The sequence below is a fragment of the Phragmites australis genome, chromosome 23 (assembly GCF_958298935.1).
Source record: "Phragmites australis chromosome 23, lpPhrAust1.1, whole genome shotgun sequence".
Classification (NCBI taxonomy): Eukaryota; Viridiplantae; Streptophyta; class Magnoliopsida; order Poales; family Poaceae; genus Phragmites; species Phragmites australis.
Window position 1 is genome coordinate 13,938,909 of NC_084943.1, and position 12,795 is coordinate 13,951,703.

The window sequence follows — 12,795 nt, forward strand, 5'->3', positions numbered from 1 at the left end:
GGGACCTTGCGGAGGGAGATAGAGGCAATCGGAAGCACAATTACAATCCAAAAGCACAACCGCCATCCAGAAGCATAATCACAATCTACAACGTCAACTTACCAAATAACGTGTAAGGAGTTTTTGACTAGATCTCATCTAGACTAGTTATGATCTTATTTTTAATCTGTCTTAAGACCAATATTAGAACACAAGGCATATAGCTATTATACTTATATAGATATGAACTTATATAAATCTATGTTTTTTTGCGCTTGATTCGGCACGAGGGACTATCCTTTATATTCATCATGTATTCGTAAGGTTGGTGGTTTAGCCACATCATGATCTCCTCCTAGGATTTTTAACCATGTTTGTATAATAATATTGTTCAATAAATAAAACTTTTCCCTGGAGTATCAGCTGGTCTTTTTGAAGATTGATTGCATTCTTTCATCATATCATCTTTTTGGGCACAATGAGTATGGGATCGCATGAAAGCTGAAACTATGTGATCTTTGTGACAAGATTCCTTTGATCTGAACCTGGTTGCGCTATTGGCTGCTCAGCTCATCTCATGTATTGTTTGTTCCTAACGCTGATTACTGAAGGAAGTTTCTGGCAATGCAATGTTGCGTAGCTTCTGTAGCCATCATGACCACAGCTTTTCAGCAATGAAATTTAACAAGTTCTGAAACTACTGAAATTTGACGGTATCAGTGATGAATAAAATCATCAGAAAGTGGTTCAGTGCTCTCTCAAAGATTAAAAGAGTACCTTTTTAAAAGCGATTTAAGGGTTATCTTTTATTTATTTATTTTTTGGAAGGAGGCAGCAGCATTGTTTGGTTTAACCAAGTATTTAGCAGCATTGCTTTAAGAATTGTGCAAGTGGTTGCATCTCAAAACCATGGTTTCATGGGAGAATGCAGCGGTGCAGAAACCATGGGCGGCGGCTCATCCTGCGATGTGTACAAAGGATCTTGAACTAGAGATAATCAAGGAGTTTGACAAGGATATCTTGAGAGCTGAACCAAGACAAACTTCAGAACAACATGCTATTTTTTTCCTGGTTGGATTTAGTAGTGGCCGCACGCCAGCCTACATACCCATATTTGCTCTTGATTGTCTGCGACGTGCAAGGAAAATGGTCTTTGTGTGGTGCCACACGAAAGGACCGTGGAGAAGAAATACGGATATACAATATGTTGCGAATTTGAAAATCTAGTTTTATGTGTATTTTCTCCATTTTAAGATACATGGTGTGTCATAGTTTTTTCAATCTTGTTCTTATTATGTTGCTTCCCTCTTCAGTATTATGGTTAACAATTCACTCTAACTATTCTCTTTTATCTTTAAGACATTAATATAGTGGATAGCAGTTGGTATCATAGATATTATGGTTATCTCATCAATTTGTTTCTGATGATTTTATATCCTCTTAATTCTTTTGCCAATTAAACTATGCTTTATAAATGAAACGGAGGAAATAAGCAATATAGTTAAATATTTACTCCTCTAAGTGGTAATGATAACTTTTAAAAACTGGAGATAAGCGATTTTTCTTAGTTGTTTAGAACCTTTCATGACCATGAGGATGGTTTTATTTAAAAAAAGGTTATGAGACTAATGACGTTATTTGATGTTTAAAATTCACCTTCTGTAAAAGGAACAGGAGAACAGAACAGCAGAACTGTCAAGTATGAACTATTGATGTATTCTTCTTGACATAATTATTCCTGTATCTACTTTGCAACACCATTCCCATTCGCTCCCGTAACTCTCTACAAAGATCGGTGTAACATAGGATCCAGCACTTGGGCAGAATCCAGTGTTCCGAACCAAGAAAGATGACGTCTGTGATGACTTCATGTGCAACATTCCCAACTCACACTTCGCTTAAACAAAAAATAAACAATGCAGTCGCAAGGAACCTACTACGTGGATTCCACCGCATGCGTTCACAAGTCACTCGTTCAGTGCAGAGAAGCTGGATTCCGCTTAAAAGCCGTTGGCTGCATCGAGCAGTACCACTTCGCGGCCTACACTACACCCGTATCACGCAACCAAGCAAGCAAGAAGAGGGATGGCGGAAGGCGCGCTGCGCGGCCCCTCGGATTACTCCCAGGAGCCCCCTCGCCACCCCTCCCTCCGCATCAACGCCAAGGTCCGGTCCCTCGTTCGGCGATGACGGTCATTCGATTCCGTCGCGAACCCAGCGCGCAATCTCGTCTTCTCTTCCCCGGATTGAAGCCTTTCTTGATTTCTTCTTCCCGTCGATGGTCTGGGCTGACAAGGCCGCGATCTTTGCAACGCAGGAGCCGTTCAACGCGGAGCCGCCGCGGCAGGACCTGGTGGCCTCCTACATCACCCCCGTCGACCTCTTCTTCAAGCGGAACCACGGCCCCATCCCCATCCTCGACGACATCGGCAGGTGCTGCTCTTCTTGCCGTTCTTCCTCTCCGAATGATCAATGGCCTCGTTCTTGAAATGCAACAAGAGCTCTGTATGTTGTTGCCTTGATTTGCTGTGTGAATTTGCAGCTACTACGTGACCATCGGTGGCCTAGTCGGCAGGCCGGGGCGGCTTTCCCTGGATGACGTCAGGTGTGCGGTGTTCTGGCCTGCCTGCCTGCCTGCCTTGTGTTTGATGATATGCCTGGGAAGATGGCTGAGGGTCTTTTGTATGTTTGCTTTGCTTCGCGTGCAGGAAGTTGCCCAAGTACAATGTCACTGCCACTCTGCAGGTGGCCTTTTTCTTATAAATTTTTTGAATAATGTGTAGATTCCTGGAGCCGAATTTGTGTGACGTTTTTCGGGTAGTTCAGTGTGCAGGGAACAGGAGAACAGAGATGAGCAATAGCAGGAAGGTCAGGGGCGTCGGCTGGGATGTTTGCGCTCTGGGGAACGGTTAGTGTGCCTCTCTGTTCAGTCGTTAGTAGCTCCAGCAGTAACAAAAAATCAGAATTCTCCACTTGAATGTATGTGACAAAGTTGTGCCTAAGCGGACACTTCTGAAATTGGAGGAAATTCCATGAGATGATTAGTAGACGCCAACATGCCATACGGAAGTTAAGCATACTCGTTCGACAAACTTTTGTTGTCCTCAACGGAGCAGCAAGTATGCTGATGCTTGTTAAGTTCATTGTGTCATCTAGTCTTCGTAAGAAGGCTTTCAGTTGGATGTTTTTGTGGTCATTGGTTGCCCATCATGTCATAATTTTCAAAGTATCTGCTACTCAACATATGCTTATTTTCAGCAACTTGGGGAGGAGCTAAATTATCAGATGTCCTTCAGCTCGTTGGTGTGCAATATCATACTGAAATCACTCCATCAGGTGGAAAGTATGTTGAGTTCATTAGTGTTGATCAGTGTCCAGTGAGTTTCCTGAAACTATCTATTTGACAAAGTATGACAGCCTTAATTATTTTCTGTATAAAACCATCTTCACAACATTGTCAGGAGGAAAAAGGTGGCCCATACAAAGCATCAATTCCCTTGGCCCAGGCAACAAATCCTGCAGCAGATGTACTGGTTGCATATGAAATGAATGGAGAGGTACGGTACCATAATATGCATCATTTCACCAAGTGAACTGTTTTCTGTTATATTTTTCTGGCTATCTGAAAATGCGAAACTCCAGCCTGATAGCCCTATGACATGATACTCGTGAATTACTGCATATGGATGTGCACGCGCTGATGTAGATTCCAATTATGTTCTCTCACCAAGGTACTCAAGCGTGATCATGGATACCCTCTCCGTGCCGTTGTTCCAGGTGTTATTGGTGCTCGTTCTGTCAAATGGTTAGATAGAATTGACATAATTGAGGAAGAGTCTCAGGTGCACTATGATAACTTCTCAGTTATATGTACCTTTTCTGTTTGGCAATAAGACGAATGAAACTCATCCATTCGTGATTCAGGGTTTCTTCATGCAAAAGGATTATAAGATGTTCCCACCATCAGTTGATTGGGATAATATTGTGTGGTCAACCAGGAAACCCCAGATGGACTACCCAATTCAGGTGTGCTAATTCTTAACAATCTTGTCTCCCTCAGCAACAGCTTCTATGACTAGTACTGAATTTATGGACCTACTGAAGATTGAAGAGAATATCATGTTCACAGAAATGACAATTATGGTTATCTTTGTTTGTGGTAATACAATATATAGGTACAACATTGGATTTGAATAAGCTGGCATCTGTACAGTTGCTTATCTAATAAACAAGGTATTTGAAATACAGATAACATAGTAAGCTGTAAGCATGTAAGATAATACTATTTTGAACATATTGTACCCCACAAAGTTCGGAGAAGTGAGCAACAGCTCAATTGGTAGAGCCTCCAGTTGAGAGGCCGCCCACCCGGGCTTGAACCCAGGTGCTCGTAGGTCATGTAAGTACCTCCCTAAAGGGTTTGGTACTCCCCTCTCTTAAGACAAAGCTAGGGAGACGTCTTCTCCCCGTGGTCGAGTTTAGTTTTGAACCCCACAAAGTTCCAATTACATTATTTCAATTTTTTTAGTCAGATCTTCCTTTCAGCAGCATATATCTTCACTTAGAAATTTGTGTAGTATATTTGTCATGATGGGTACTAATTATTATTTTTAAACCAATATGGTATTTTCAGTCTGCAATATGTTCTATGGAAGACACAAATGTCGTCGAACCAGGACAGGTTACATGGGCTTCTTAACTCACAGCTTATTTTCACTCGATGAGTTCCATTTCGCATCAAGATCTAACCCCTTTAGACTTCATCATTACTGAGTTTCTCAGGTCACTGTTACTGGATATGCCTTGTCGGGAGGTGGCCGGGGTATTGAGAGGGTCGACATATCAATGGACGGTGGTAAGAGCTGGTTTGGTGCACACCGGTACCAAAAGGAAGATGTACCATATGTGGCTGGTGACATAACCAGTGATAAGTGGGCATGGGTGCTCTTCAAGGCAGTTGTCGATGTGAAGGGTTACACTGAGATTGTTGCAAAAGCGGTATTATTTCTTCGTTGTTCCTCTTACTCTTGTCAGTGATCTTGCTAGTTCAATTTTAGCATACCTTAACACCTCCGAATAGCTCATGATAAAAAGTGTGCTGAATCTTGTCACCATGTTCATCTTGCACAAAATCTGCAGGTTGACTCCAGTGCAAATGTGCAACCTGAGAGCGTGGATTCGATCTGGAACCTTAGAGGGATTCTCAACACATGCTGGCATCGTGTTCGCCTTCTAGCAACACCCAATCTTAGAAGCTTCATATGATGATCCCATCCATCCACCTAGTTTTATCAGCTTACAGTTCTGTTATGACCCTAGCAACTTCGCATTATCATTCCAGTGATGATCTGTGACTGGAGTGAAGAGAGGAAGGAGTTGTCAATAATTCCGTCTCTGCCAAAGTTTTATCATTCTGTCTCTGTCGATGATTCAGGTGATGTAACTCTTGGCAAGTGAGAAATTACACATCGTTTCAGATTGGCAGGAAGAGAGGAAGGAGTGTATTAGTATTTCTTACTCCACAACCTCGTAGAAATGTTGATAAACACCACGGGATATAAGTTTGGTATATGAGGGTAATGTGTAATCCTGTATTTTTACAATGAACTTGATTTGCCCCGTGGCCACATTCAACTGGAAGTTCCTACCTGCAATGCTCATAGACGTTGGAATTGTAATGTTTTGTTTCGAGGAGCTACTGAATGTAAAGTTTTGTTTGCAAACTTCAATGTGTCATCTTGGCATTGTAAATTTCTCTCTAATTTCTTTCTTTTAGTTTTAGTTTTTTTATTATTAGATAATTAGTTTAAAAAGAGTTTAGCAGATTACATTGTCGTAATTCAAAGTTTCTCCCCACTCCCGACGTGCGCCCTATAAAGTAAGAACATCAAGGCACTAGTTGCTGCATGACTCCTATTTTGTGCAAAACATATTTCTGTGTAATTTTTCGTCTATACATATGTGGACAATAACGTATGCTTATTTTATGCATACAAATGTTTAAACTTGACTTTGGGCCTGTTTGTGGTTCTTGTCTGTGCTGGGCTGCGGCATCTAATTAGTTAGAGAAGTAATCCTAGTGGTATAACCTGTTGCTATATATCAATAGAAAGATATTTCCAACAAACTGATTGCATTCAAACCCAGAAGACTGATAAAACACTTTTGATAATGTTACAAATAGACACCTTTTAGGTGTCATCATATGATCCATTACTAATAATTATGTCTATTGAAAAGGGATATCTTTTCAATAGATATGTTCTTTCATCATATCTTTTCAGCATGTATAAATATGTAAACAACACATGAATCAATACAAGAAATATTCTCTCTACTCTGAGTTCAATCTTTATTCTCTACTATGTTCTTCTACAATTACTTACAATACGTTGTCAGCCATACTAGTTTCTACCCTAAGAGGCCAGGAGAAACCATATAAACCAGAGGCACGAAGGCCTCTGAACAAAAGCGAGAACATGAGTTCATCGGCCACTACAATCAAGAAAAGAGAGGCACAAAAGTCTCTCCCAGAAACATACAAGCGCCATACATCATCCGCATAGCCACTGCACTACGAAGAATGAACACAGAAGACCGACACGAGATCAACTACAGAAGGTACTGGAGCGCTTGTTCCTCGACTGCAACCGCATGAACAGTGACAGCGGCCGACCTCTTCCATCCAAGCAAAGGCGCCATCCAAATGGTGATCATTCCCATCGGCCACCACCAAGCAATCTTCAACAGAGGGAAAAACACCACTGACAGATCGATCACACACGGTAAGCATCATTCAAATTGATAAACTTACCTTGATTACGATGGTTATCAAGGAAGCTGAACCCGCGAGAGCAGAGACCAGATCAAATTGATCCAGATTTGGCATTGGTCGCGGCATCCTCAGATGGTGGGGCCTTAGCCCTCCCGGCGTCACCACAGGCCGGTAGGCGGTGGCTCTCCAATTGCTTGGCGCTCCTCGCTCAGCTTACTCCTCCGTCGCACCGCCCAGATTCAATATCTGGCAAACGCGGCGGTCACATCCTTATGACTACGGCCAACCTCTCCGGTGGCGTCCCTCTTGATGCATTTCTCTTGACGGCCACCGGTGGCCGCTTAGACACGACCGCAAACCGCGCTGTACACCTCGACGGCCCGCCCTCCAGACGTGGCTCTGGCAAGGCTTCATGGCGGTCCTTGGTGGCTGCCCCATCTTAGGCGGCGGTGCTCAATGCGACGTGGTGACGTGCTCGCTTCGGTGCCACACGCCACACACCATAGCGGTGTGGCCTTCATTCCATTGGATGCGGCTGCTCCAACGATGATCGGCGACCAACAGTTCTTCAGCAAACAAAGGCACGACGGCGCCTGAGCGCTCCCCAAGGCGGCACAACGATGTGCCCGCACCAGCGTTTCCATCCCAACAGCAGCCGAGGCTCAAAGACGGCGCGAAGGCACTCATGTCAGTTGGCGCTTGCACCGGTGCTACCCTTTCATGCAACCCCAATACGACCGCCCATAGCGGCGGCGGCTGCGCTCAGTGGGGGGGGGGGACAAGCGGTTAGGGCTAGAACCCTAACCCGCCGCCTCCTTTCTGTTATATGGGACGAGGTGGGGGCAGCCCGAATGGGCTTTGGGCTAAAAAGGCCGAAAAGGCCTCAGCCCATATTTTCTTAGCCCATGCGCAAAAGAAAATAGAAACCCCCTGCTGCTGTTATGAGGCTCAATAGTAAATGGGCTTCAGCCCAGTCTCATTTTTGCCTGAAATTTAATACATTGGGCTAGCTATTTCCATTTTGACCCCTGGGTCCCAATAAATAGTCCATTCAAATAGTCCTATTTGTATTATTTCTATTATAGCCCCTGTAATTATTCATAATTATACTAGTTTGTGTACTTTTATGAATAAGAATCTCTAGATCCAAAGAGTACTAGATTTGCAACATGTTCAATGTGTTTGCATCCTCACATTCCTAAAATCATGTCTTTACCTTTTCATACTTTTAAATTCTTGCAATTTACTTTATATTGCAATTGAATACTCTCTGCATACCTATTTGGATTTAAGCCTAAAATTGCTTCATATAAGCACAAAGCCCTTAATTAAAAGCGAACTTTCATGCAAAATTTTAAGTTACTACCTCAACTAATATTGGTATAACACAAGGTCATGGATGATATGAAATCTACTGCAATATTTATAGATTATTCTCATAACAGCGAATTACTCGCCCACTACTGTGCGGTCTACACCATTTTTTTTACTAACGTCAAAGTGTTAAACAATTACTATACGGTCTACACCCTTTTTGGTGACTATCGTTAAAAGGTTAAATCACTACATTTGAGTTCTACACCATTTTGGTGATTACCTTCTATGTAATTACCTCTATTTAATACTTGCGAAACACAAGATAATGGAACAATGACATCTACTGCATATTTCCAGATTATCCACCATTACTGTGAGGTCAACATTTTGTCATCTTGACTTAATGATTACCCTTAATGTGTTCTTCCAAATATTATAATTATCTTAACACAAGGTAATAGGAACAAAGGCGTCTACTGACAAATATCAGATTATGCCTCCTACACCATGAGATTATCTTCAACGTGTTAGCTACATAATTTGAGAACTACACTATGTAATTCAAGTCAAATTGGTCAATCCAAAAGTGGTAATTAAGGAGAATTGCTTTCGCTCAACAACACAATGTTTTCCCTACGGAAGCAAAATGAATTTTTATTCCATAAGATGGTGAAATAGCGAAGCTGGTAGCAGAAGTGTTCATGCAAAGACCTGACATTAATTATGATGCTAGATACCATATGGTATGTGTGAAAATTATGTTCTTATATTCAATATCGTTAGCATATCAAATGAATTGGATAAATTCATAATGGACTTCATATTCTGAATCTAAATATAAATCACAATATATATTATGTACAGCTTAAAGTCACTCGATGACTTCAAGCAGTTAAGTTGATTGTGGTACAACTAACTAAATGAGTTCCTTCCACATAAGGGTTACTCTAACTACAATAATTTCATATGTGTGTTCACAATGAAATCCTAATTGGATTTTGTACATCTCCAAACCACACACGACAAAGTATGTAATCCTCTTAAGACGGAATTTGAGATGAATGATTTGGGTAAAACCAAATTTTGCTTAAGTTTACAACTTGAGTATATTCCTTCAGGAATATATTATCCATGAGTCTACCAATATCCAAATGATATTGAACAATCATATCCATCAAAACACTTATGATTATTCAATCCCTAAATATGAATTAAGATCAATTTATACCTTAGGCTGATGATAAAAATATATTGAACCTAAAGTTCTATATCTTAATGCTATCAAAGCGCTCATGTATCTTGCAAATCACAACATGTCTGATATTGTATTTGCAGATAAATTGCTAACTTCAATAGCGCAACTCCAACAACACTATTAGGTGGGAGTCAAAGATGATATCCACAGATATCTTTATGGCACTAAAGATCTTGATTTTCTGTCAGAAAAAATCAAGATATGATCATAGTGGGATATCCAAATACTGGCTATATATCTGGTCCCTATAATGTTAAATCACAGACCGATTTTATCTAGGAGTCATCAAAATAGATTCCAGTGGCTACTTCCACTTATCATTCTGAAACATCACATATATGTGCATAACTTCGCAGAATGATCAACCACATATAGCAATCATATGGTATTGGTTTCATTGAAACACCAACAGTTATCTATAAGATAATTCAGCATGCATTACTCATATTCAATGTTACATAAAGAGCAATATAACCAAATATATTACTTCTAAATTGTTGTATCCTCATAATAGGATATAGAAATATTGCAAACTAAATCACGTAATAATCTTAATGATTTATTCACTAAGCCCTTACCTACTTCCGCATTCCAAAAATGTATTCATGGAATTGGTATGCGACGACTCTGAGATTTGCAAGGTTCAGAGAGGGTTTATCCCTAAATAATAACTTGTTCATATTATATTGTACTTTATTCTTTTATAAGTTTTTCTTATACAGTTTCTCATATAAAGTTTTAATGAGACAATATCTACACAAGATCATATGGCATATCTCTTATTTTCCCCACCGGAGTTTTTAAAGGAGGTATTAAAGACATATCTATTATTCTCTAAACTTGCTTATGAGTTTTTCATTTTTAAAAGTTTTTCTCATATGAGTTTACAAAGAGACAATAATCAATATATGTTGTACTATTTTTTCCTTATTTTTTCACTGGATTTTAAAGGAGTTTTAACAGTATATCATTATTATTTCTCATATTTTCCTAAGAGGTTTTTCAGAAGTTTTATTATGATCTATAGATCATATTTATTGTTCTCTAAGCTCACTAAATGAGTTTTTCCTATCTAGGTTTCTCATATGAGCTTATAATAAGACAATAACCAATATATGTTATATCATTTTCTCTCTACATTTTTCTATTGAGTTTTAAAAGAGTTTTAATGGCATATCAACATACTATTTTCTCATCATATTTTCCCACAGGGTCTTAGAGAAGTTTTTACTAAGGAGTTTACAACTTGAATAATTGATCAAGGGGAGTGTTACAAATAGACACCTTTTAGTGTCACCATATGATCAATTATCAATAGTTATATCTATTTAGAAGGGGTGTCTCCTCAATATACACATCATTTCATTATGTCTTTTCAGCATATATGAATATATAAACATCATATGAATCAATACAGCAATCATTTTCTCTACTCTGAGTTCAATCTTCATTATCTACCGTGTTCTTGTACAATTACTTGCAATAGATAAGTCACCGCAAACAGAACCTAGATGCACCCAGTAGTTGTGTTGCCGTGCAAATAGGGAGGGGCTAATAAACCCATGCAGTTGCACATGCGAGCATTACTCGCATGATTAAATTAATTGCAGTACGTTCTTTCATTCAAAGTAGCCAAATGTAAAACTTAATCGGTAGCTCAAGGCCACTCCAATATCTTAGAGTATTAATTAGGTAGTCACGTATGATAAAAGATAGTGTAATAAGAAATTAAATGACAAAAGACAATGAGCTAGTGTCTTCTATAAGATATTAGTTGGGCTCAAAATCCAAGATATGAACATAATATAAATAATTATTGGGTAGCTTATGTCTTACTCGTATATGATGTGAGGTGAGAAGAGAGAATATATATTAATTATGTAAAGATCATTTTTGGTACAATGTATTGCTGTAGTTTATGTATTTTGTGTCTATAAGACATAGCAAACTTTAGACATTAGCTCGTGACGTGGGAGTCACCTAATTCCTTGCTCACGTTACACCTTTCGTCGACTGAAAAAAAAAGTGTAGCCGTGCAGCCTTTAATTTTATTCACTCCTTCAATAAAAAGCACTAAGCACGCAATTATTAGTAGCTGTCATGCGTCAGTTACTCTTTGTTTGAGGGATTCATGCATCAGTTACTTGGCGAGAGGTTCGTTGGGTAATGAAGTTACTAGCGCCGGACATCCCAATATATCACGTGTAATAAATCGATTCATCACGCGACAAATAGTTTCCATCTCAAAAATAAAATTGGAAAAGAAATTTCTTAGTCTCATGGCAAAAGGAAAAACATTTGGAAATTATTGTTAGAGTCACAATTGCATCGCAAAAGGAGCAAACCGTTTACAGCACAGGTTCACAACATTACATCAATTCCAGTTCATGGAAACAAAAAGAAAACTAATCCCAGATTTCTTCTTCATCATATTCCTTCAATCGGCAAGGCACCAACACCATCCCGAGCTTGCTTCTATCATATCCTATCCCATACTGATTCTCTCCGGGATATGTTTGGTTCAGGTACGAGGTGGGATAAGAGATGATCATCTCATTTTTAGATGTATTTGGTTAGGGGTTAAGGAGGGATGGGATGAGGGAATATGCCCTCAAATCCAGGACGAGGATATTCCAAAAAAATCACGGACGGAGTCATCCTTGGTGACACCCCATGCACGAGACCCAAGAGCGGTGGCGGTACGGTTTCCAGCTGCCGCCGGTGCCCAGGAGCCAAGCAGGCATGGTGTGCAGGAGCCGACCAGGTGCGGTGCCCAGCTCCAGTCTCCACATCCCGACCAGGCACGACGTGTAGCCCCTCTCTCCATTGCCCTCGGCCTTCTCCAACCAGGCGCGGCGGCGACCTCCATCTTTCATCGCCATTGCCGTTCTCCGACCAGACCCTTTCCTCCTCAATCGATTAGATCCAGCAGTACCTTACCCTATCCAAGGTACCCTAAACCCTATCTCGATTTCTCCATTTGTCATCAAATGAGTATGTAGTGATACATACTTACTACTTACTTCATGTGCAGTTTACTAAACAACAATCAACTATATATGTGTATGTAGCAAAATCTAAAGTTAAATCCGATTGTTATATTGTAGATGGACAAAAGGACCAAACTTTTAATTTATGGGGCAAACATATATTGCTATCAATGATAGCCATGGTTATTGAGTCTAGAAAAAGAAAAAGGGGTGTAATGAGAGTAGGAATAATCTATGTGCCAATGGATGAAAGGGATATGATGAGAATCGAGTACCTAAACACAAAAAACATGGAAGAATGGTACGACTTGTGTAAACATGCTTAGACTTAAGACAGTAGACATATGTGTGTGGAACAACAAGTAGTTATGTTTCTAAATACAGTGGGACATAACCTTAGGAATAGGTTAGTTGATACTAATTATGATAGATCCGATAAAATCATTAGTTGTTATTTCAACAAAGTACTTCATGATGTC

At 40.0% G+C, this 12,795-nt stretch overlaps 1 protein-coding gene across 3 annotated transcripts; it reads left to right on the top strand.

Annotated features, from left to right (window-relative positions):
• The first annotated feature begins 1,918 nt into the window (after positions 1-1,918).
• Positions 1,919-5,702, top strand: LOC133906219 (sulfite oxidase-like). Of its 3 annotated transcripts, XM_062348044.1 has the most exons (12): positions 1,919-2,145; positions 2,297-2,412; positions 2,522-2,584; positions 2,688-2,724; positions 2,806-2,887; positions 3,238-3,356; positions 3,441-3,536; positions 3,711-3,821; positions 3,904-4,005; positions 4,613-4,660; positions 4,762-4,977; positions 5,119-5,702. In XM_062348044.1, exons 1-12 carry the CDS (start codon positions 2,065-2,067, stop codon positions 5,242-5,244), a joined length of 1,197 nt encoding a protein of 398 aa, XP_062204028.1. In that variant the 5' UTR covers positions 1,919-2,064; the 3' UTR covers positions 5,245-5,702. The 3 variants fall into 3 exon arrangements, with proteins under 3 accessions (XP_062204028.1, XP_062204030.1, XP_062204029.1); XM_062348046.1 differs by lacking the exons at positions 1,919-2,145; positions 2,297-2,412 and having other exon boundaries at positions 2,516-2,584; positions 2,801-2,887; XM_062348045.1 differs by lacking the exons at positions 1,919-2,145; positions 2,297-2,412; positions 2,522-2,584 and having other exon boundaries at positions 2,591-2,724; positions 2,801-2,887.
• The last annotated feature ends 7,093 nt before the right edge of the window (positions 5,703-12,795 follow it).

Excerpts from the sequence above, each read along its gene's own strand:
- LOC133906219 (XM_062348044.1), top strand. The coding sequence starts at position 2,065 with ATGGCGGAAGGCGCGCTGCGCGGCCCCTCGGATTACTCCCAGGAGCCC. Across the intron at positions 2,725-2,805 it reads ATGTCACTGCCACTCTGCAG|TGTGCAGGGAACAGGAGAAC; the intron begins GTGGCCTTTTTC and ends CGGGTAGTTCAG. Across the intron at positions 3,537-3,710 it reads CATATGAAATGAATGGAGAG|GTACTCAAGCGTGATCATGG; the intron begins GTACGGTACCAT and ends TCTCTCACCAAG.